General features: G+C 37.5%; 1 protein-coding gene across 4 annotated transcripts in view; it reads right to left on the bottom strand.

The window, feature by feature from the left end:
- LOC117431922 (CD82 antigen-like) overlaps nt 1–22,639 on the bottom strand; it is a 41,080-nt gene extending 18,441 nt beyond the window's left edge. The window contains exons 1-5 of one of the 4 annotated variants that reach the window (XM_059002500.1): nt 19,485–22,639; nt 15,658–15,723; nt 14,975–15,106; nt 14,628–14,759; nt 14,387–14,557 (exon numbers count right to left, since the gene is read on the bottom strand). In XM_059002500.1, the coding sequence (XP_058858483.1) occupies nt 14,387–14,557; nt 14,628–14,759; nt 14,975–15,002 (331 nt within the window). In that variant the 5' untranslated portion in view covers nt 15,003–15,106; nt 15,658–15,723; nt 19,485–22,639. Of the gene's footprint in view, nt 1–8,373; nt 8,520–14,386; nt 14,558–14,627; nt 14,760–14,974; nt 15,107–15,657; nt 15,724–15,875; nt 16,023–19,484 lie in introns of those variants that run through there. The other 3 variants (XM_059002499.1, XM_034053187.3, XM_034053188.3) reach the window with 3 other exon arrangements.
- Between the last annotated feature and the right edge of the window lie 287 nt (nt 22,640–22,926).

Raw genomic sequence — 22,926 nt, 5'->3', positions numbered from 1 at the left:
CTACTCTAGTAATCGCTACACAATAATACTATGTGGGCTTTGGCATTTACACTGCACAATCATGCAGGTTGTAGAAATCGTAAGTGCAAGTCAGATGGTACTGGGCTTTAATGTCACACAAGGTTGTTACAACTACCGTAACTCTCAGTTGATACAGGCAGCTTCAGAGTCAACAAACTAAAATATGATTCCAGAGTATGGTTTAACATTCTTCAGTAACAGATCCTTCTGTGTACTGGACTGAGACCAGACGCTGTTGGCTTTCCAGTTTGTTTACATGCCATAAAGCTAGTCCCAGCTGTATGTTTACAAGTTTCCTACCCTAACTAAGACTGCTACTGTATTGTTGCAGTAAATATCTAAATGTACACTAAAGTTACCAGTAATCATCTCTCCTTAAAAAAAGCATTAATTGCATGTCAATGTCTAGCTAATTAGGCATCTCTAAAGACTTGTTATTACTGTGTCTCAGGACTTTGAACATTTTAACTGTTAAGCCTAAATCAACCTTTGTCAAACTTGGCAGCAATAAATGTTTGATTAATGCGTATCCAACAGCTACAGTAGATACGCTACCAATGAGGTTAGTTCCAACTGCAGTGCTTCTCTCCACTGAAATTAGCCAGACACTCAACAGTGCTGTTTCCACGTCTTGCTTCAGCTGTGTTTTGCAGGAGAGACGCTCTTTAACCTCAAACTTAGTTTTAAATCTCTAAGGGAAAACCGCAAAGAAATCACATGTATGTGGCTGAATGCTTTCCTGCAGCAACAGGAAACACAACTAAAAGAAAGAAAAAGCAGCCAAGCTACAAATAAACCTGTTCAACCCTACAGCGTCATCAGAACTCTCTCCCACAAAGGAGAACAGATCACAGTGGTACCACGAAAAAAAAGGTTTCCATGATCTATAGCTGCAGCATGTACTGTAGAACAGCATCTCGTAACAATACTGAACAATACAGCCTTCAATAGCAGAGGGTCGTGGAAAAGTACAGGATGTCACCATGCAGCCAAACCGCAGAGGTTCCCAACATTAAAAGTTTACTGCACATCTGGGTCATTCCATTCAGGTGTACCGCTTACGCCAATACCTTTGGCTGTTAAAACAAGTTTTTAAATGCATCTGTCATCCCCCACAACATTTGGTTAAAGGTCATCAAAATTGGCATTTTACCACCTTCAAGCACACTCACCATGTGGGTGCTTGAGTTGCATCTTATGCAATGTACACAACACGTTAACACCATGGACCCCCCCCTTTGCTCAGTTTCAACCACATCCTTCAACAGACAAAACTACCACAGAATTTGGAACAACAAATATCACACTTTGCTGTATACAAAGGACCTCTACTGCGTTTGTTGTCAGGGATTTAATCAAGTTAAATCAAGACACTCACACAGACAAAACATCACCACAGACAAAACGGCAATCTGAAAATATGGCGACTCTTTTTGCCCCACAAACTAGATATAGTTTGGATGTACACAATCATTCAGAAATATATTGCTTCTATACCGAGTTATTTTAATTTCTCAATTCTAAATTCACATCTGGACCATTTCAATGAACGTTTGAGACATTTCTGCAGTACGTTTGTTGCATTGGAATCAACTTCTATGCATTAGGATAGACCCCACGAAAATGAGCTTGTCATTAGTCAAATATAAATGACTCTGTGTGGAGTTTCATGGAAAGGCCTGTCTGCTGTTCAATGTTAAGTGCCAATGTCTTGGATTTGCTCATTCCAAAAAAGTGTACAGTATGAAGTAATTTTAATTATTGTCTCCACCTGCCTTTCCAGCATTAAAAAAAAAATAGTTTTTATGTTGAATCCTTTCTAAAGACCACCAAAGAGAGCTGGGTTAAATGATGTACTTTAAGTTATACAGTAGCAGGCTGTATTTGGTGGAGTGGAGATATGGGACCAAGAAGCTACTGGGTCGAAAAGCTCAACATCTGTGTTAAATAAAAGAAATGAAACAAAGGCCTTTACAATCCTCCTTAAACAGTCAAGTATTGTAACAATTACCTGCACTTCCCAAATGAAACAGGAATAGTTGTGCACATCTGTAGCTGTTGAAAAGGATTGTATTACAGCATGCCTTTAGACTCTGAAGCATGTTTTTGCTAAAAGATAGATGCACACAAAGCCAGAAATTTTTGTCATTAATAAATCTCCAGTCAAAGTGTGTGTTCTTGGCCTGGCTGAGCCTTACCTAAAAAGGACTTCCCCCAGCACTTCGTGGAGAAGCAGTCACTTTGGAATTAAGCCAGAAAACACATCACACAAAAAGTAAAGCATGTCACTTCCAAGAGACAGGAAAAAAATAAAGCTTTGATTACCTTTGGTTATTAATGTATGCTAATTCCAGCACATATTCATACTCTACAGTGTCACAAGCTTGATGAAGAATTTTAATTTACCACAGTCATGTACACAGGAAAGTATGCAGTCAAGTAAGCCAAGGTTTTTTTGGTCTTGTCAAATGACTTAAAGCAATAACCAGGATTTTGCAAAAGTTGAATGACCTTTCTTTTGCACAATAAATTATTTTCACTTCTTAATTCTATTTTATAATCCAATAAGTGTCACGTAAACAAGTTGCAGTTCGGGTTCTATATAAGTTAACATATACATTATCCAACAATGCTACATCAAGTTCCATACATTCAGAATTCTCAAATCTTATTCTCTTGAAAGAATATACATAAAAAAAGCCACACACAAATTCCTGTTTTAAGGAATGTTTTGTTAACCCATTATGTGCCGTTGTCCTCATTTGAGGACAGGCTACTTTGTAATTGTTGGAACATTTTTATTTATTTATTTATTTTAAATTTAGCCGTCTGCTTCTTTTTTTCACTCTGCAGGCCCGCCATGCAGCCACCTCAAAGCTACAGCGTCGGAAGACCACACAGCTCTGGGCAACTTACAGGCAGGCCCGCAGGTGCCCAGCCAGTCTACAGGGGCGCTCGGCCAATTGTGCGCCGCCTCCTGGGAACTCCACACAAAGTGCCTTTACCAGATGCGCCACTCAGGAGCTCCTACCCACAGTGATGATAAAGCTCAATTTTCTGTGTTGCGCGAGCTTCATAGCCGATATGAAATGTAACTGGTCTGATTACAGGCATGTTTAAATTGACTGTCCCCATAATAGGACACTGGGAATATATGTTTTACACTTCTAAAAGATTGAAAACCTTCAGAATGGTACGGTAGCATATTGACTTAGAAAGTATCCACTTACATAAATGCAGCTTGCTTTCTGATTTTTTTCAAAGAAATGTATTTGGTACTTAATGGGTTAAGGATTGTTCAATACGCATTTTGATTACACCTAATTAAAAAACAAGTTAATTTTTTTTTATTGTTTAAGAAGGTTAAAAGTTTGTCAGTTTTCAAAACTAACTTTTTAAAAGGGAATGTTTATAAACACAGTCCTTAAAGTGGTGTTGTTAGAGCCCCATGTTGCAGTGCTTCCTTTGGGCAGAAGAATGTTGGTTTCTGAATCAGAGACTACCTGACTATGCGCCCAGCCTTTATTTTAAAATTGCCGATTTGTAACACAGCAACAGCACACACTCCACCAAACACAATGTCCCCGGACTGCTTAGCTTGGCTTGTGAACACAAGAGTCAGTCTGCTTTTGAAACACAACAAAGGCAGCTTTCAACTTTGTTTAAGTCCCAACAAAGGGGTAATAATCATTTACTGCAAGTAGAAATCAAGTCTGACGCAAACCTGAACAATAACGAAACAGAGCCGATTTTAAAAATAAATAAATAAATAAATAAATAAATAAATAAATAAATAAATAAATACAAATGTGGGGTCATTTGGTTATTCTTCCTTTTCAGCTCTACCTATGTAAACTACAACACAGTCTCATCCACCAGTTTAAATCTCAGAATCCGACATTTTTTTCCTTAGGCAAAAGTGCATCCCTTCATCATCTCAACAGGCAGAATTAGTTTCCATGGAAACCATCTTGGAGTTTCCATGAAGGAATGAATGAAAAAGTCCCCAACACACTAACAATTAGCTCTGTCCAAAAAAGAGGGGGATTTGCATCACACTCCCAACATTTGCATCAGCTTCAACATTATTCACAGGCAAAACAGAAAACCCTCCAGTGATAATATTGCCTTCAGTAGAGCTCAGCCTTAAGCTGATCCTATTTTTTATTCATCCATAACGATGGGGTTGGTAAACCTAATCTGTGCCTGTGAGACTTCAAACTCAAACCACAGTACCTGTAGATCCAGCTATACTGCAAACAAATGTATCTTAAGGAGAATACAAGGTAACTTAAAAAATAAAATAAAAAACTCCACAGAAGCCTTGGCTCAACTTTGTTTTGGCAACAGAGATCTGTCAGCTTTTCCATATATTTTCATGACTGCGCAGAGCAAACTTGAAAACATTTATTCTATGAGGTCATCATAAAAAATAGATTAGTTTGTTGTAACCCAACTAACCCATAATTATACTCACAATCCAAACATTTAAGCAATGTTGTTTGCTTTGTAATTTAAAACAATCACAGGGACAAATCTACAGACAGTTTCTCCCACTGTAAATCTGCGATATATCTGTACAATCTAAATTGAGACAGAACTAAAATGTATAGGATTATACCTAATTAGGAAGGCAATGGGAATATAGAATGATGTGGGAAAAGCCTTCCACCTCCTCCCACTACAAGCTTGAAATCTGAAACTCTGGAATTGTTTAGTTCAGAATATTCAGAGTGCAGATCTGCAACGAATTTGGAACAAAAGCCAATATTAGCCAGCATTGCCATGGATACAGTTTAAAAACAAACAAAATCCAAAGCAAGTTAGGGCTTCGCTTGCCAACTTCCTTTCAAAAAAAGTGTTTTAAACTATTTATTAAAGAGAATTACCTGTATATTTCTCTGTAGTATCGAATACTGTAACATTAGAGAAATTGAACCAGCATGAACTGTAACAATAATTATGATTTGATGGAATGCATTTAAATTCTGCCAGAGGTTTATGAACTGAAACTAGAAACAGATTACTGTATTCCTTCAAATTTAAGACGCACTCCAAATTTTCCACCCTCAATTTGAGGAAAAAATAAAACATTGACAGATATGCATTTACAAAGATACAACCTCAATTACGCATATAGAGGCAGTTTGCAACCGTCTGCTATCACACAGAGCATTACAGTTATGTGCTGCTTCTCATTTCCAGTCATGATTACTCTTATCTGTTATTCTCCCAATTTGTGAAATGTGATATTGCTTGGCATGTTGAAAAACACGGGGGTCTGATCAGTGATTTCCGATCTGTCCTAGCTGGTACTGCTTGTTAGAAACGCTGAAATTGTATAAACTTCTCTTCGAATTCCTCAGGAAGCTAATGACGCTTCTTTGAAAATGGCTGCCTGTATGTCATGGATGACTCGAGATCGGGCAGTAACGTTTTGGTTAGTATTTTCTCGGCAGTCAGTCACACATCACTATACTGTACTCGAATTTAAGACGCAGGATATTTGAGAAGTAAAACAATTGTTTAAATGTGATCTTAAATTTGAAGGAATACGGTACTTCAGAGGTCGCGCTAGCTTTTATTTTCATGCGTTCCTGAAAAACGCACATGCCCAAAATTGTGTGTCCCATCCATCAGATACTAAACGATCAGTCGTTAACACAAAGGCTAATAAACTCCAGGGATGTGCATTTTGGTACATTTTTATGAACGTTTAAACTCGATGCTATATTGTGCTTCGGTCACTGTAGTACTCGTACAGTCAGAAGTAGATGGCTGAGATGCAGATGGGTGATCTTCATGAGAATCCCCAGAAGATGCTGACTGCTTAGCAAAAAAGCTTCCAATTGACAACTGCTTTGCCATATTGTCACAGACACTGGTCTGTCGCCATAAACGTCTAAAAGTGAATTCCTTCTTAATACAGTGCTGCGTAAGCCAAATATGAGGCTTATTACTGCCACCTGCAGGACCAGAGTGTACCTTAATCTATGTATATTCCAGAACGTTTTATTTATTTTTTGTTGTTATTTTTTTTTTTCAACAAACAAGTATTTGACGGTCATTTTGCTGTAGTGTAATAGTTTACCATAAATATGCATGTCTGTGCGTTGCCATCCTCTCAGTCAGGCTTAAAGCTGTATCTACAATAGACGAACAAACAAGAAGAAATGTGTCCTACTGAAAGCAAATTATTTTTCAACCCATTTGGGGTGATATACAGTAACTTTCACATTTGAAAGGAGCACCATAGTTCTCATGCATGTATTTATCAGGGTACCAAATCTCATGATTTATAGTGCTAACTATTTCCATACCCAATTCCCTCTTCTCTGCTTTTGGCTGGAGATTCAGTTCTCCTACTGCACAGCATGTTTCCATGTTCATTGGATGGAGCGGTCCATATAGTAGGCCTATACAGCAGACCCTGCTCATAATTATTCCAGAATGGAAATCAGAGAGTAGTTTGTTTAATACTCTGCAAGGTTAACTGTCAGCAACTATTCTAAACTGGTTTATTTGAATACATTTTTAAAAAAAAAAAACAAACAGACTTGAGGCTCAAATATGTTTTGATAACAAATCCATATGATATTTGTGTTCTATTGTGCTTCGTTCACACACACACACACACAAATATATAGATAAAAGCCTAATGCTTTAATAAAAGTTAAACATTTTCTATATTGGCATTATCATTCTACAGCTGGAACTTGAAACCACACATACTGTACAATGCACACATACACACCCACAGCCTACTACACCTACTGAAAGTGTTCCTCTATTTTTTTTTGTTTTTCTTTCTTAGCAAGGCATCATACTGTAATCAGCTCAGTGCACTGAATTTATTTTTTATTCAATCCTTCTTGTCTGTTGACTGATAAAACTGGGTCTTTCTTATATTGGTTCATCTGTCTTTGCATAATCATTTGCATTTTGTAACACCACAGTTGCACAGCATGTATATGTGTGGGTTAAAATTGAGAAAGTGTGGGGGATTTTCTAGCGTTAGCATTTGGAAAGTCTGATTTTGCAATTATTGTTGAGCAAGTACAGTTTTTGCAAGTGCTTTTACCATTTACTGATGCAACAAAAACTCTTTCTTGTTCATATAGTATTGCAGGTGGAAACACTAGAACTCTGCTGAAAAGCACAGCAGCTACTGGTGAGCCAAAGACTTGTACAGTACAGACCACCAAGCGTGGGCGATTGGAAGACACATTGGTAAGATCTAACTGGTATGTAAAATCCCTGCACAGATTTAAACCAATTATATTTCATATTTATTCATGTACAGTAGACTACAAATTTTAGCAGTTGCTGGCAGGCAGTTAAGAGTTGGGAAAACTGAACAAATATTTACTTACTGGGCACCCAATAGGTTTAAATCCCAGACCAGTCGACGACAAACTGTTAACTTTCGAACATTACAGTAAAATGTATTTTTAACAGACCAGCTTAACCAGCTCCTGAACCAGCAACCCGTCTCCTGATCTGGCAAGAGCAGCTCTGAGCAGCGTCAGGGACGAGCAGTTACTGATGCCAAAACAAACAAACAAAACAAAACAAAAAAAAGGAGTGTCTGCTACTTTAGTATTTCACAGTATGTACACGTCTTCTGGGTGAAAACGAATTCAGTACAGTAACCAGTAAATGTAAATATACATAGAAAAAAGCACAAAAGTGTGTAAAATACAGACAGGGAAGAATAAATCACAATGTATATACACGTGCAGATAGCAGGTCTACTGAATATATACAACAAGTACTAAGTTCTAGACCTGACAACTGACATGCCATATGCACCACAGCGGAACCGTCCCCACCACACACGCCTTTGTAAACAAACAGGGCTTTGCTAAACTTTACAAAAAAGTTTACGATTCGGCCGGTGCTTTCTTTCTTCGCGGTTACACCTTTTAAACGAAAACAGCACTTATAAAACAACACTACCAGTCGAATACGTTGCATTAACACAAAGAGATGCACGTAAACAAAAAACGGCTTATTTTTTTTTGTTCTCCACACCTGCTTTGAATTACACTAAGCTATACTAGTACTGGCACTGACCGAGGGAATGCCACATCAGCAAACTTCGTTGCTATACTTCTGCCAAACGTTTTATAAAATAAATTTTAAACACATTTTCAACCAATATGCTTAAAAATGCCTCCGCCAGTAGAGGTTGCCTACCAATTTTACTACACTTCGACGCTGCTGCCTATTTCTTTCTTTACAAACAAAACGCAAACTTTTGAACATTCAAAAGTTATAGAACAAACATTTACTCTGTACATTACCAACATATAAACAGTAACTCTGGATGTATGTAAAATAAATCCTTACTTCTTATCTGTAATAAACGATGAAAAACTTCAACAGATATGAGTAGATTCGTCTCCAGTCGAGTTAGTTTGCAAACTGAGAGAACGCATGATGTGCCCAGACTTGTACGTCATCATGGGAAATTTCCACCACCACGCGGACGGTATAGGAATCCATAGAAAGAAAGAAAAAATACGACTCTAACCCATTTGTTTCTGGACAGCTTTGTCTCGATGGTCGTAGATTTTTTAAATTTTTTTACACATGTACTGTATGTATGCATGTATTAACCATTGTATAACAGTTATGCCATTTAAGTAACAATGATGCTGTTATTTGTTTTTATATAATTAAAATATATAGATACGTGCATTCACACACACCGTAGAGTATACATGTATACCAGTGTATTTGTTTTTTTTTTAGCTTAAACATAAATAAATAACAATAATGTTATGTTTGATACATTCTTACTTAGCTGTTGTTAAGTGCCCAATTAAATGTGGATTAGTGATTTCCTATTTACCTTGTTGAGTCATTTCTTATCAACTCACAAACTGTTGGTAAATACAAGACAAATAATAATAATAATAATAATAATAATAATAATAATAATAAGTTAGTGTTTAATGTGTTAAAGCTTTTTTTGGATAGGGTCCAGTAAAGTATTATTTTAGTCTATTTTGATGGACTAAATCAAGTTTTCTATGCATGAATATTTTCTATTGTGAAAGAAACAATTTGTGAGGGGGGGGGGGGGGGGGGGGAAGCATGTTTAAAATAGGACCCGCGATCTTATATCCCCACTATCTCTGTGATATAAGAAGCACACACGTGGATTCATATTTTAAACATCTGGATCTCAAGGAAGTTATGGAATCACCCTAATGACAAACATGCCAAATCTACAGTTATTAATCGAAATATACAACAGATTGCAGCCACGTAGCCATTATATTGACATGACCGTCTGTTTGATCAGCCAAAATAATGCAAAAACAGCCTGCAATGCTACGAGGATTATTACTATTGTCTGTAATCTTGATAATACAGATTTTGTGATATCATTTTGTTCTTTCCTTGATTACATGGTGTTAAATAAAATATCTAAATTATATATATATATATAGAGAGAGAGAGAGAGAGAGAGAGAGAGAGAGAGAGAGAGAGAGAGAGAGAGAGAGAGAGAGAGAGAGAGAGAGAGAGAGAGAGAGAGAGTTCAATTATGTCTAGGTGATGCAAAACTTTAGGCCATAGCTGTAGGTGTGGCGTGATCACTCCAGAGGGAACAGAGATCTGTAAGTAGACCACATTGAGCTGGCTGACCAGACAACATGACTTTCCATCATTCTAATTCTCCATACAAATATAGAACCAGCACAGCCACGATCAATACTATAATAATAAGCTATAGTTCAAAAGACCCAATAGGATAGGATATAAATAGAAGGCTATGTATACTAGCCTAATTCTTGTTTTCCTTGAAGCTGCATATTTACTGGATAATAAAGTAATGCCAGCAATACCATAGTTCCCCTCCACAAATAATATTTTGTTGTATTTTTCAGAAGGGTGTCCTGTGCAATTGAAATAGTTATACAACAACCAGACACTGCTCTCCAATTGTTTTCTATGAATGTTATTGACTCAGGAGTTCCAGCATCACCAAAATATGTGTGTGTGTGTGTATTTATATGTCAACAGTATGTAGACTCCCCCTAGTGGTCATCAGACTGCTACATCCTTGCGTTAACTACAGGGCATTAACACTTCCTGTGTTTCTATACCATCACTGTGTTTATAGACATACAGACGTGCTCAAATTTGTTGGTACCCCTCCACAAAAAACGAAGAATGCACAATTTTCTCTGAAATAACTTGAAACTGACAAAAGTAACTGGCATCCACCACTGTTTATTCCATATTTAATAGAAATCAGAGTTTGCTTTTGATTTTTTATTCAACATAATATTGTAAATAAGAAAACAAATGAAAATGGCATGGACAAAAATGATGGGACCGCTAACCTAATATTTTGTTGCACAACCTTTAGAGGCAATCACTGCAATCAAACGTTTCTGTAGCTCTCAATGAGACTTCTGCACCTGTTAACAGGTAGTTTGGCCCACTCTTCCTGAGCAAACTGCTCCAGCTGTCTCAGGTTTGATGGGTGCCTTCTCCAGACTGCAAGTTTCAGCTCTTTCCGTAGATGTTCGATAGGATTCAGATCAGGACTCATAGAAGGCCACTTCAGAATAGTCCAATGTTTTGTTCTTATCCATTCTTGGGTGCTTTTAGCTGTGTGTTTTGGGTCATTATCCTGTTGGATGACCCATGACCTGCGACTGAGACAGAGCTTTCTGACACTGGGCAGTACGTTTCGCTCCAGAATGCCTTGATAGTCTTGAGATTTCATTGTGCCCTGCACAGATTCAAGGCACCCTGTGCCAGGCGCAGCAAAGCAGCCCCAAAACATAATCGAGCCTCCTCCATGTTTCACTGTAGGTATGGTGTTCTTTTCTTTGAAAGCTTCATTTTTTCATCTGTGAACATAGAGCTGATGTGACTTGCCAAAAAGCTCCAGTTTTGACACAATGGTACCAAACAGCACAGTGACTACTTTTCTCCATTTAAATAGGCTGAATGACTGATTACAAGATTGGAGACATGTGTGATACTAATTAAAGAAACTAATTAGTTTGAAATATCTCTATAATCCAATTATTTATTATCTTTTCTAAGGGGTACCAACAAATGTGTCCAGGCCATTTTAGAATATCTTTGTAGAATAAGCAATAATTCATCTCTTTTCACAGCTTCTTTGCTTTATTCTATGACATACCAAAGGCATGCAAGTATACATGATAAAATAGCTTTTAATTTAATCACTTTTCAGGAGGAATGAAGCATTATTTCAATGAGCTGTAAGGGTACCAACAAATATGAGCACGTCTGTATATACTGTATATATGTACATGAAGGGTTTCATAAATTCGAGACAACTGGTCAAACACTCAGGGCAATATCACAAAGCATTACCGTCCTCAACACCAGTTCTATTTTATTTTTAAATAAATCAAAAAACGTTGATGTTGATATTAAAAAAAAAACAACTCAGAAGGTTAAAATGAACATGGCCCTATAGATGGACACCAGGAAGTGGAGCAGGAAGTGCTTTAATGTTTAGTACTGTGCAGGACACATTCATTTTATGAGAGTGATTCCAGCTCTGGGAATTAGAGCGAATGTTTTTGTTTTGGAGCAACAAGGTCAGCTCAGACAGGCCTGAACCTTGGACACACAGCTCAGAGCTTCCTTTAGTGAGAAAGCAGCCAAGTGTCGGAGCTCTCTCTGGGGGGGAATGGTGGCAGCAATGGGGTAGCTTTGATGGGCGGATAGGGAAACGTGGTCCTGATCCTTCTAGTGCAGATTAGACCAGCTGCATGCTAACAAAACAGAGCCCTCCTTCAAAGGAGGCCATCCTGTCAACTCTGACACAGAAGCTAATCACAAAAACAACATGTGATGCCGTACAACACCAATATCAACAGGAAACAAAGCAAAATAAGTGTTTGGTGGGGGTGCTACAGCAAGTGGTTTCAATGGTTAATTCGAAAGTGTGTTTTTTGGGGAAAATACAAGTAAATCTTCCATTTAAAAAGCTGATTAATTCAGGATTTATTTTCTCACATACACACACGTGAACCCTTATTAAAATTTACCATAGTAAAAGAATAGTAATAATAAGAATTAAGCATGGTGATTAGGTAAAGCCTAGATAGGCACAGTAAAGCACAGAGAGGTATTTAAGCATATTAAAAAGCATGGCAAACCCTCACAAACTATGGTGGGTTGGGAACAATGATGGGAAACTGCTAAATTGCAGATTTAGTGTGGTAAACATGTTCTGTTAAATGTTTTTTTAAGCGGTCAGTGGAAATGGTTCAGATACATTTTCAGTCTCCTTTAAGCTTCAGAAAGCTTGCAGACATCATTGAAAGGTGCTATGTAGAACTCCAGAACTGTTGTATATGATTTCCATCCGCGCTCAGTTTGGGAAGCGAAGCGTCAGCGAGCTTTCATAATGCCACGCCCGGTAACTACATCCCTCTTCTCTGAATGGACAGCTAAATCGAGATCCCTGCTATCAAGTGTCCAATAAAACAAAATCATTAATGATACGAACTGGAGTTTCCACCTATTTTTTATAAAACCTTGAAGCAGCCAATGATAGCTCTAGCAGGGATGGACTTTTTAGTGAAATGGAACCCTCTGGCCTTAAGAAAAATATGGGGACTGGTATTGAGTCTTGAGACTCAATAGAAAATCGGGAGGTTAGGCAGGTATGGGTCACAGCCAGATAATATGCACCCTCGCTGCCTATATCAAAAATGCTTTCCTGTTAAAAATGCACTGACGGTACACCTTTGCGTCTTAAAAACAACATGGAAGTGCGCATTTTATTGTATGGGTGCACATGCGTACCAGTTTTGTGAACCCCTGGTTATATATAACCATGAAGATACCCAAAATACTGTACATTCTTTTCAATACTATATAAAATACATATTATCTCCAGCATTCGAATAGCTTCTTGCAGTATTGTGTATCTGAAAGACTAGTACTTAAGCAAGGGTCACTGTGGCATGCAGCTTATCATGATCTGTGTGTCAACCATTTTAAACATCTGAGACACTGCGTGAGGGACAGACCTGGGCTCGATTGCAATTAGAGCAGCACTGTTTGCCGAAATTACAATTACAGTGACGCTGCAGTAATTACAATGATACTAAAAAGTAACAAACAACCACACACACAATTATTATTTATTTAAACAAATGGAGTCACTAAAAGTGGTTGAAAATACGACAATAAGGATCGATCCTTGTAAAACACCACATGGAACTGCGAATGATTAAACTTGGAGAGGTGTGTAATTGACTTGTAATTGATCAATTATATGGAATATGGAATTACTATTACGCAGGTGTGCCAAGATTCATCTCCAGTTCCAGTTCCAATGACATTGTAATGCAATGAATTCCGAACTACACAATTCCATTGTGATTGACCCCAGGTCCGGTGAGGGAAATGTCTTAGGTTGCATACATCTCATACTAATAGGTCTGTAGCGTTTCATTTGATACAGAGTTAAAGGTAGCATCAATCTTACTACATCTTTGTTTAAAATAACCCGTTAAAACATTATCGTACGGTAATGTCAGGCAGTCGATAAGCTGTGCTATTTAGGACCTGTGAAAATCAAGTTGAGATAGCTATGTAAAACTGATCTCTTAACTGATTTTAATATAATTTCATTAATAATACCAGATTAAAACCCCAAGAGCCCTTCAACTCCAAAAGGAAATTCTCAAGGTCATATCTCAGGGACTATCTGACCTGGAAATCAGATGTTTGCCATACAAGTGTTTTTTAAATCTCTCAACAATAGTTCAATCACACCTATCCAAATATTTTACATAGCACTCAATACTAGTAGTTCATGTCATAGCAATGGGCTTGTGTGTGGAACTCATAAACATTTCATGAACACACCATCCTGGTATTCTGCATTTTTAAAAGGGAAGTCCACATAAATGACATACTTTAAATACAAATACACATCTTTGTATTCCTGTTGAATAAATAACGCTCCATCCTGCAACAATGCAGGTGCTCTGATTGGAATGAAAAGGCTAAACAGAGGGAGCAAGATCTGGATAAACAACAATGCTTATCAAAAAAATGATCTTTCTCCTGGAAAAGTAGCAGTTTAAAAATGTATTACCAAAGTGATTTATGAACCATGATGTTTGTATAGAAATATCAGAACAAAATTGGGATGTTTAAAAATGTATTGCAGCGATACAGACAACAAGAGATCAGAAACCTCCACTAGAGGGCGCTTCCACACAATTGAGAATATTGTAACTTTTAGATAGAATGTGTAGCTTTAAACTGAAGAAAAGCTCAAACATACAGACAGCACAGTTAATAACAGGGTTCAGCTGCTTCAGTGGACAGCAGTGTTTACCTGGCTGGGAGGTGATGAGCAGCACTGCACTGGGGCTGTAGTGAGCCACAGAGGGGATGATGCCTCGGAACAGGTCCACGTTGGTCTGGACAACGCTCCCATACGATTGGTCATTACTCCAGGAGTTTGCTGTTACCACGACAACCCTGGAACCCGCACTGGAAGAGAAATCTACAAGCAGAGAATTTGATGGTTTCATTTTTTTTTTTATGCTTACATTTTTTATTGAAATTCGCTGTACCTTTGCGAAAATACTCATCACACAGGCCATGGCCAAGTCTCCAACCCCCAACCACTGTGACTATGTTAATTGGTCTGTAAGCTCTGTCCCCACCCACTCGGACTGCCGATTGGAGGGTCATGTCAGACACACCTAAAGAAAATGAACAGCCAGTGAACAGACAGGTCAATTGAGTGGCTGTATACACATGCTTAATATATACATCAATATCCATTAATGGTTCAGAGCAGTGTGCTGTAGTTAAGTCAGCTGTGCAGTTGTCTCCTGCAGAAAGTGTTATCGGTATAAACCCTTATATCAGCGTATCAGCAGAAGAACAGCAACAAAGACAAATAAAAAAGACTGACCTCCAGAGATCCTCGCCAGGAAAGCCATGAGCTCGGCCGAGTCTTTGTCATCTCTAGACTTTGAAGCAAGAGGGGATCTTCTTCAAATTTGGCTACCATTTCTATGAGCAGGCCGTTCACAATTGCCTGGGGCTGAAGCAGGAGACACAACTGTTAACCAGTTTTTACTGTTAAACGTCATAAGCACGTTTTATTCAGAAAAAAACAAGCGAGCTGTGGAACACAGTGAAGAGTCCAAAAAACTTACAGGCATGCTAACTAAGGCTTTAAAAAATGTCTTACTTAGAACTAGCAACGTAACACTGACACATTTTCTTGTGTTAGAAGTTTCATTGAATACATATTCAGAAATACAACACAACAGATTAAAAGCTGCGGTTGCTTTCTGGTACCTGGTACGTCCAGTGTTGTAGGCCACACACTTGCAACGATGGTCTGTCTGTAATCAGACTGTGTGATTTACTATGCAGTTTAAAATCTATGGAATTGTATTTGAATAATACGGTATATCTTGCAAACAAAGCACAAAATTAAGGGGCCATTGATAATGTTGCTACTGCTAAAAAGAAGAAGTAAGGAGATCCAAGTTTATTATGATGGATTACATAACGTTGTGTATGGATGAAATTTAAAAACAGTCCTTAATTCATTAATATCAAAGCTTGTGTAATTATAGACAGTACCTTGATATTTAACCTGAACTGTGCCAGTCAGCTTCAGCAGGTCCTTCTGGTTGCTTTCAGTAAACGCTGATAACAGAAGAGCATACACATGTTCATATTCATATATTCATATATATATATATATATATATATATATATATATATATATATATATATATATATATATATATATATATATCAGACATAGTAGGCTTTTTTAATACATAAAATCTACAAACCCTGGCTAGTGTTTTCTTTGTGTGTTCTTCACTTAAATCCATCTTGCAATATGTGCATATAAGCTTTGATAAATACTGTGACGTTCCCACCGGCAGCTTGTAAACTTCCGAGACTTCGGGCTTTCCCCTTCACATCTGGTATGGAAACTCGGAGAGTCCCGCCCTGGCTGCAATGTTTGAATAATGAAACGCGAACACTGTTCAGATACTGAAACATTCAAAGTATGCCAGACGTAGCAGTGGTTTTAAAATGTATTGGTCCCGTTTTAAAGTGTCCATATTTTTAACGTTTTAAAACGTATGAATAGAACAGACTGCACACCACGGCTTTTTATAGTAAGGTATGCAAAATACCATACCTATAGTTAACGCGTTTCTAGTTTAAACGACTAAATCAGAATTTGAGCATCGTCACAGTACTAAACAGAATCTCAATCTTTCTATAACTTACAAAAAAAACAACAAAATAAATAAATAAATAAAATAAAATGCATTAACATCTATCACTTGCAATGGGCCAAGTTATTACATCACTACCACGTGTAAATAGTGAGAAAATATGCATTATTTACACCACTGCTGTTTAATGGACAGCTGTCTCCATATACACAGCAGTGGTAAAAAGCGTGTGAACAATGTGTGAACACACATCTAATAATATTTAATTGTATTACCCTAATCCCAGACCCAACCCTAACATCAATAATGAATTATTAATAATACTGGGAAAGCAAGATAAAGGCAAACCAAAATATCCTCAGATTGGTTTATATAAGGGAATAGGTGATTTAATTAGCATAGCAGTGGTGTAAATAGCTTTCTTTGTGTCACCGACTGTGCTACTTGTGGAAATATCATATTTTGTCATTATGACATCACCGGTGACCAAACCGTTGGGAAGTATGATGCCTTTTGTTGTCAGCCTGCTCACTAGGTTGAAGAGTCCAGCACCTTCAAAAGATTCGCCTAAAGTGGTAACATCATGATTGTGGGATTCTGGACTGTTATAATAATAGTAAGGAGAATTTTGGGGTTCCCTCTTTCTGTGTACATCCCAGGGAGGGTAAGTATCTGTGATCTTACTAAAGCTTTTCACATGTAGGCTACAGAAACAGCCCATGATGGCTTGTATAAAGGTTATGTACAAAGTTACAAAATATTATCAATTGTATAGAAAAAATATGATTGTAATCAAAGGTGTCATGTACCTAATTGTATTTAAATCATGTGACAATATGACCTTTTACTTGTGCTAGCCCTAAATACATCATCGCTGTGCTATACAATTCTCTTTGTCTATAGGTTGATAAATTGGCTACAATCACAAAGGGCAATCCACCACAAATATTTAACCCCTTAAAGGGTTCAAATTGAATTACAGAACTTGGCAATGAGATGTAGTTATTATTCCTACTGGCATTAATAATAAAAACATAGCTCAGCCAACAACAGGAAATGATAATCACTTCAGGTTGAGACCCTGGGTGTAGATATAAACCCAATATCCCTCTCAAGCATACCAGAAATGGAGCACGACTTTGGGATCATCTAATTCTATATGCATGACATTCCAATCCACACTTGTCTTTATAAAAGCAGTCAGTGTACCCCCATGCCTGCTCTACTAATAATGTGTTTATACAGTATGTACACACACACACAATATCATGTGTGCTGAAAATAGTGAATAAACTTTTCCTTCTTGGTATTTATTTTACAGGCAAACCAAAATGAACTGAAGATTGTCCCTAGAAAACGAAAGGTGGCATTGAATATCTGTTATGACTCTAAAGCCCCTTTCACACTGGCATGCTCTACCCAGGTCAGGACCCGGTGTCATGAGGGTCGGGTACGTGATTTCACACTGCCTTTGATGAAGCAGGGTTGACCTGGGTAAGAGATGCAAGTGCACGCGTATCAGTGCCCTGGAAGCAGCTTGTTACTAACACTTCCATCCAAGATTCTCTGGATTGAACCGTCGGCCCAAATGTTGATTAGAGCAAATGTTTCTTCATCCCTGCTGCAATCTGGCTCATATGGTCTCTCAATCAACAAAAATATGGCTAAACAGAATAAAGAGAAATGTTCCTTGCGGAAGTGAAACCTGCATGCAGGCGCGGCTGTTTGTTATTGCGTCGGCTCATGAACAGCCGTCAAGCATTTTGTCTCGCTCAAGCCGGGTCAAAGCGACCCAGGTACGTGGTTTCACACTACACGCGACTGGGATCCGGGTAGCGCCAGTGTGAAAGGGGCCCTACATTTCTTTCCGTGGTTAAGAAATGCCATATCTTTTTTGCATGAAACAATGGTCTAGCACTTTTAGTTTCTTAGATTACCTGAATGTATTCATGCTAACCATGGTCTGTACAACCAGTAATAAATACTCTTATAGTTAAAAAATGAACTTCTCAAACAAACACTTGACTGCTTTCACTGGCCCTGATTAGGACTACACTTGAGCCACCTTACCTGAGGAATTATTGGGTAGTTCAAGATTAGTGCTGGTAAAGCCGTGTGAAACAACACAGTCTCTTTAATCTACTGTAGAATAGACAACATCGATTTGTAAGTACCTATCTGAAAATTGTATATTGCTTGTTTGTATATTGTTGGGCTTGCTTTCTATTTTAATTTTTGTTTCTGTTCTAGAATGAGGATGAGGTACACCAGCTCCTGAATGTGGTGAAGAAGAATTCAGACGCCGACATATTGCATTAGAGGCACCATGAGCCAGAGGGGTTTGAAGACAGGAAAATAATAAAGTTACACTCTTCACTTCCTGTCATGTTAGACCTTTTGTTATTTTATTTAAACAGATCTTGTGGTTCTGAAACCACTGGTGACAATGTAACAATGGGCTCTATTCACAAAACTTTAAGGACTGTTATATTGAACTCAAGTTTTTAAAATACATTTTAATATCATTTTACAAAGCACTGTGTTGCCTGGAAAAGTGCTTAAAACACACTTTAAAAAATATTCCATATAACAAAATCTTGGAGTATTGAGCTGTATTTTGGAGGTGGAAGAGGGATGGGTTCTCGGTTTTGCTCTCCGTGTCCCCCTTGATTAGCATCTCTTACTGTTTTCCTGGCTACTGATGACATCTCTATACAACAGTCACAATATTGAAGAGGTAACTGTTTTGAGTGGCACACCTTTAAAATCAAGAAATGGAATGAATGCCTTGGGATTGAATAATTTTACCAAAAAAATTGTTGACATTGTAAAATACATAGAGCACCACTTTTAAAATATTGGACAATGTTGAGTTATCATGCTGAAATGCAAACATGCCCATCAACACACATACAGTAAGATAATTAAATGTAGATTTGCAACAGGGGGACTTGATACGTGTGTGGGTCGTCACTGAATAATAATGAGGCAGACACAGAACAGTGGGTGTTGACATGCCTCACGTGCTGCCACTAAGGTACAAACCATGCTAGCCCTAGTGTCAGATTTAATAAACAAAACAAAGCTACAAATATAAGTTTGCCACACAAGGCGAGCGCTAACCTCATTAAGTGACGTCCCGCTCCAGGAACCTACTACACTATGCAAATCCTCTCTACAGTATTTGGTATCAGAGTCCCCTAAACTAACCTATTCCTGTTGCTCCTGAAGTCCCAGCCTCCCAGCGACTCCAGATCATTGTAACAGTCCTGGCTGAGTTCAGTCTTCAAAGGCACCGTCTTGCAGCTGAAGTGTTCTGTTGAAGTTAATCCTACAGCACGGACGCTCTCCTTCTGGATTGTAGACAATCCGGACCTCCCGATCAGCTCATTACGGGCGACCATACCTGGTCAAATAGTTGCATAGCAACGGGTCTCCTGTTGCACATTTGTGCAAGAACCAGCGACTTGTACTGGGAATGGCAATTTTTTTTTTTTTTTAACAAGGAACCACAAAAAGATCCCAATACACATTAATCAAATTAAATTGTATTCCTGTCATAGGGATGAAGACATTGTTTTTACAGGTCAGGATACAAGAAGCTTGCCGCTGCCTCTTGAAAGTTTTCTGTAATATACAAACAAATTATTGTGTTGATACATTCATGTATAGAGATGGGTCAAAGTAGAAAAAATAAAAACATTTAATATATTGAATCTTAAAACATTAATGGATGGATGGAAAATGGTAAATTATAGGATATTAAATACAAAAGTATTTGTGTTTATTTTGAAATATATTCAAACTGGGAATAAGCAGCAGTTCGAACAACACTAAGCACCACATTCAATTTGGAAAAATGCTTTTTTAACAGGATGATTATAAATGTATGGAGAAAATGCAAACAAAAAAGGCGTTTTTAACTTACTGTTAGTATAGTTTCACAATGTGTAACAAAATCACCCCAGCTGCTGATATCATGATTTTATCCATCATCATCATCATCATCTTTAGACATGTCCATCTCTTCTGCAGCAATGATGTCATCAGAGATTATTGTGGAAAAACATGGAGTGCCATTTTGTGGACAGATTAATATCTAGCACTTTTTTCCCCCACCTCAACCAATATAATAAATACATTAAATAAAAATGAAACACCTGCTTTATCTCCCCTTCCATTTTAAGTTTCAAACAGCTTCTGGACCTGTTGAAAAAACAGCACTTGCTACCAGAGTGAGGACTGCCTGCAAGTAATGTGTTTTGGAGCAGTTTTGTTTTGTACGTATCTTTAAACTCTGATCAAAAGAAAACAAATTTTAAAAAAGTAGATCTCCTTATCTACCACTAATATAGAGAACAATATGGGTCTAGAAGTCAAACACCTTCCTATATAAATGTCTTCTTTAAGTAATAAAACCACGTGAGGTACTACTCATCTCTTTAGGCCAATTCAGAATTGAACAGGACTTTTTTTCAAAATGGAAAAAGTCCCGACTTTCACTGAGCCCTCTGTAGCTCTATTCCATGTATGAAAATAGTTGATTTTTAGATATATTCTGGCTATTTGACAAATTACCTCCCAGTAGTGATTATGCCATTAACGGCAGCTGATCAATGTATATCATTATAGCACTCTGTCGGCAAAGCATGCTTTTGACCAATGCTTGGTGTGTACACTAGGCTTCTGCAAGTTTAAATAACACTCAGGGTTCTCAGGAACTGGTTAATATGGTTATGTTTTGTCGGTGGTACCTTGTTGAATTGCCAAAACGACCAGGTCTCTGCAATAGGAGCAACCAGGGTCTGTTAAATATATGCCGATTTGAAAAGACTCATAACATCTTGTCCAATTAAACAAACAATTCCTGAAGATGCACTGAGTGATACATTATACCACAGGGACCCTTTTTAAGAGGATTAAAGTACAATTATTTTATTAACAAATATATTTTGTAACTTTACTGTTCTGTGTCGTATAAAATTACACTATCAATTGGAACAGAATCTAATGCATCCAAACTGATCAAGAAAAGCGAATCATAAACAATGAGAAACAGATTTACCCGTGCCAGTAGATACAGTCTTATATCAGGAGCTATTAGTAATATGTTATGCCAGTGAAGAAAATCCAGGAACCATGGAGAAAAAAAAAAGAGGTGATCAGTTCAGGGCAAATTTAGAATGCATCTGATTATTTTAATACTAGATTTTAACAATACATATTTTATCCCAATTGACCATCAGGTCCCCTGCCCATTAAGTCACATTTATAATGTAGAACAAGTAATGTAGTTCGGAAAGCCTATTAATCATTTGCCCCTGCCCACTTTTACATTATCAACAGAAGGACCTCTGAAGAAATATATTTAGTCATTTAGCAGATGCTTTTATCCAAAGCGACTTAAGAGACTTGGGGATGAACTATGCATCACAACTGCTGCTGCAGAGTCACTTACAAATGGACCAAATGGTTTTACATCTCATTCGTAGGACCGTTGGCAATTTGCATAGATGGTTTCAGAATTAAATCCAACAGACCACCGAAACAGTTACTGTCTCACTGAAGCAGAACAGTTAACTGGAACCAGAGTAACATCTGAGCTATTTTGTCATGTGGAAAACCTGCAACATTGTACAACACTTTGATTAGCTTTTAACCTGCATTTAAATGAAAGGACCATGACTCAGTTATAAGTGGCAGTGGGACACTGATGTTAGAACTGAGGAAGCCTTCTCCCAGGGCTTCAGTTTCACCTAAACAGCATGCACCCCTACATAAAAAAGCCTAAGCAAACTTCACCAAGCTTACCACTATTTTAACATATTTATAATAAGATTACTTTTTTTTTTTTTTTTCAAATCAATAAATTATTAATTCATGTCGTCAACTGAACACTCCTGCAAGATACATGATTTGACCAATTTTTACAAGTTTTGCGGTTCTGGGGCCAATGCCATATAGTGTAAAATGAACGACACAAAATAAATAAAATAAACAAATAAATAAAACAATTTCCCTCAGGAGATTAATGAAAGTAGATGTGTTTCTTACGTACAAATACCTGGTCTTGCAATAAAAAAACAAATAAATAAAATTAATTTTTTTTTTTTTTTTTTAAATCCAGTTTCCTTATTTTCTACCTGAAAACAAATCCAAATATGTCTTTCGTAGCCATTTAGTCCCGTGTTAATATTATAGTCTGAGAAGTTGCTACTCTCAATGTAGTTATCTACTGTGCTCACCGAGTCTCCTGGTAGCGCGCTGTTACAGTTTTTATAGTTGTTTTCTATAAATCTACAGTACTGTGCAAAAGTTTTAGGCAGGTGTGAAAAAATGCTGTAAAGTAAGAATGCTTTCAAAAATAGACATGTTAATAGATTATATTTATCAATTAAATAAATGCAAAGTAAGTGAACAGAAGAAAAATCTAAATCAAATCCATATTTGGTGTGACCACCTTTTGCCTTCAAAACAGCATCAATTCTTCTAGGTACACTTGCACAAAGTCAGGGATTTTGTAGGCATATAGTCAGGTGTATGATTAAACAATTATACCAGACAGGTGCTAATGATCATCAATTCAATATGTAGGTTGAAATCCACTGCCTAAATCCACAGAAGAACTGTGGTTAGTTCTCCAAGATGTTTG

The sequence above is a fragment of the Acipenser ruthenus genome, chromosome 27 (assembly GCF_902713425.1).
Source record: "Acipenser ruthenus chromosome 27, fAciRut3.2 maternal haplotype, whole genome shotgun sequence".
Taxonomy (NCBI): domain Eukaryota; kingdom Metazoa; phylum Chordata; class Actinopteri; order Acipenseriformes; family Acipenseridae; genus Acipenser; species Acipenser ruthenus.
Note: the sequence above shows the minus strand (reverse complement) of the source record. Positions and strands in the feature narration are given on the sequence as shown.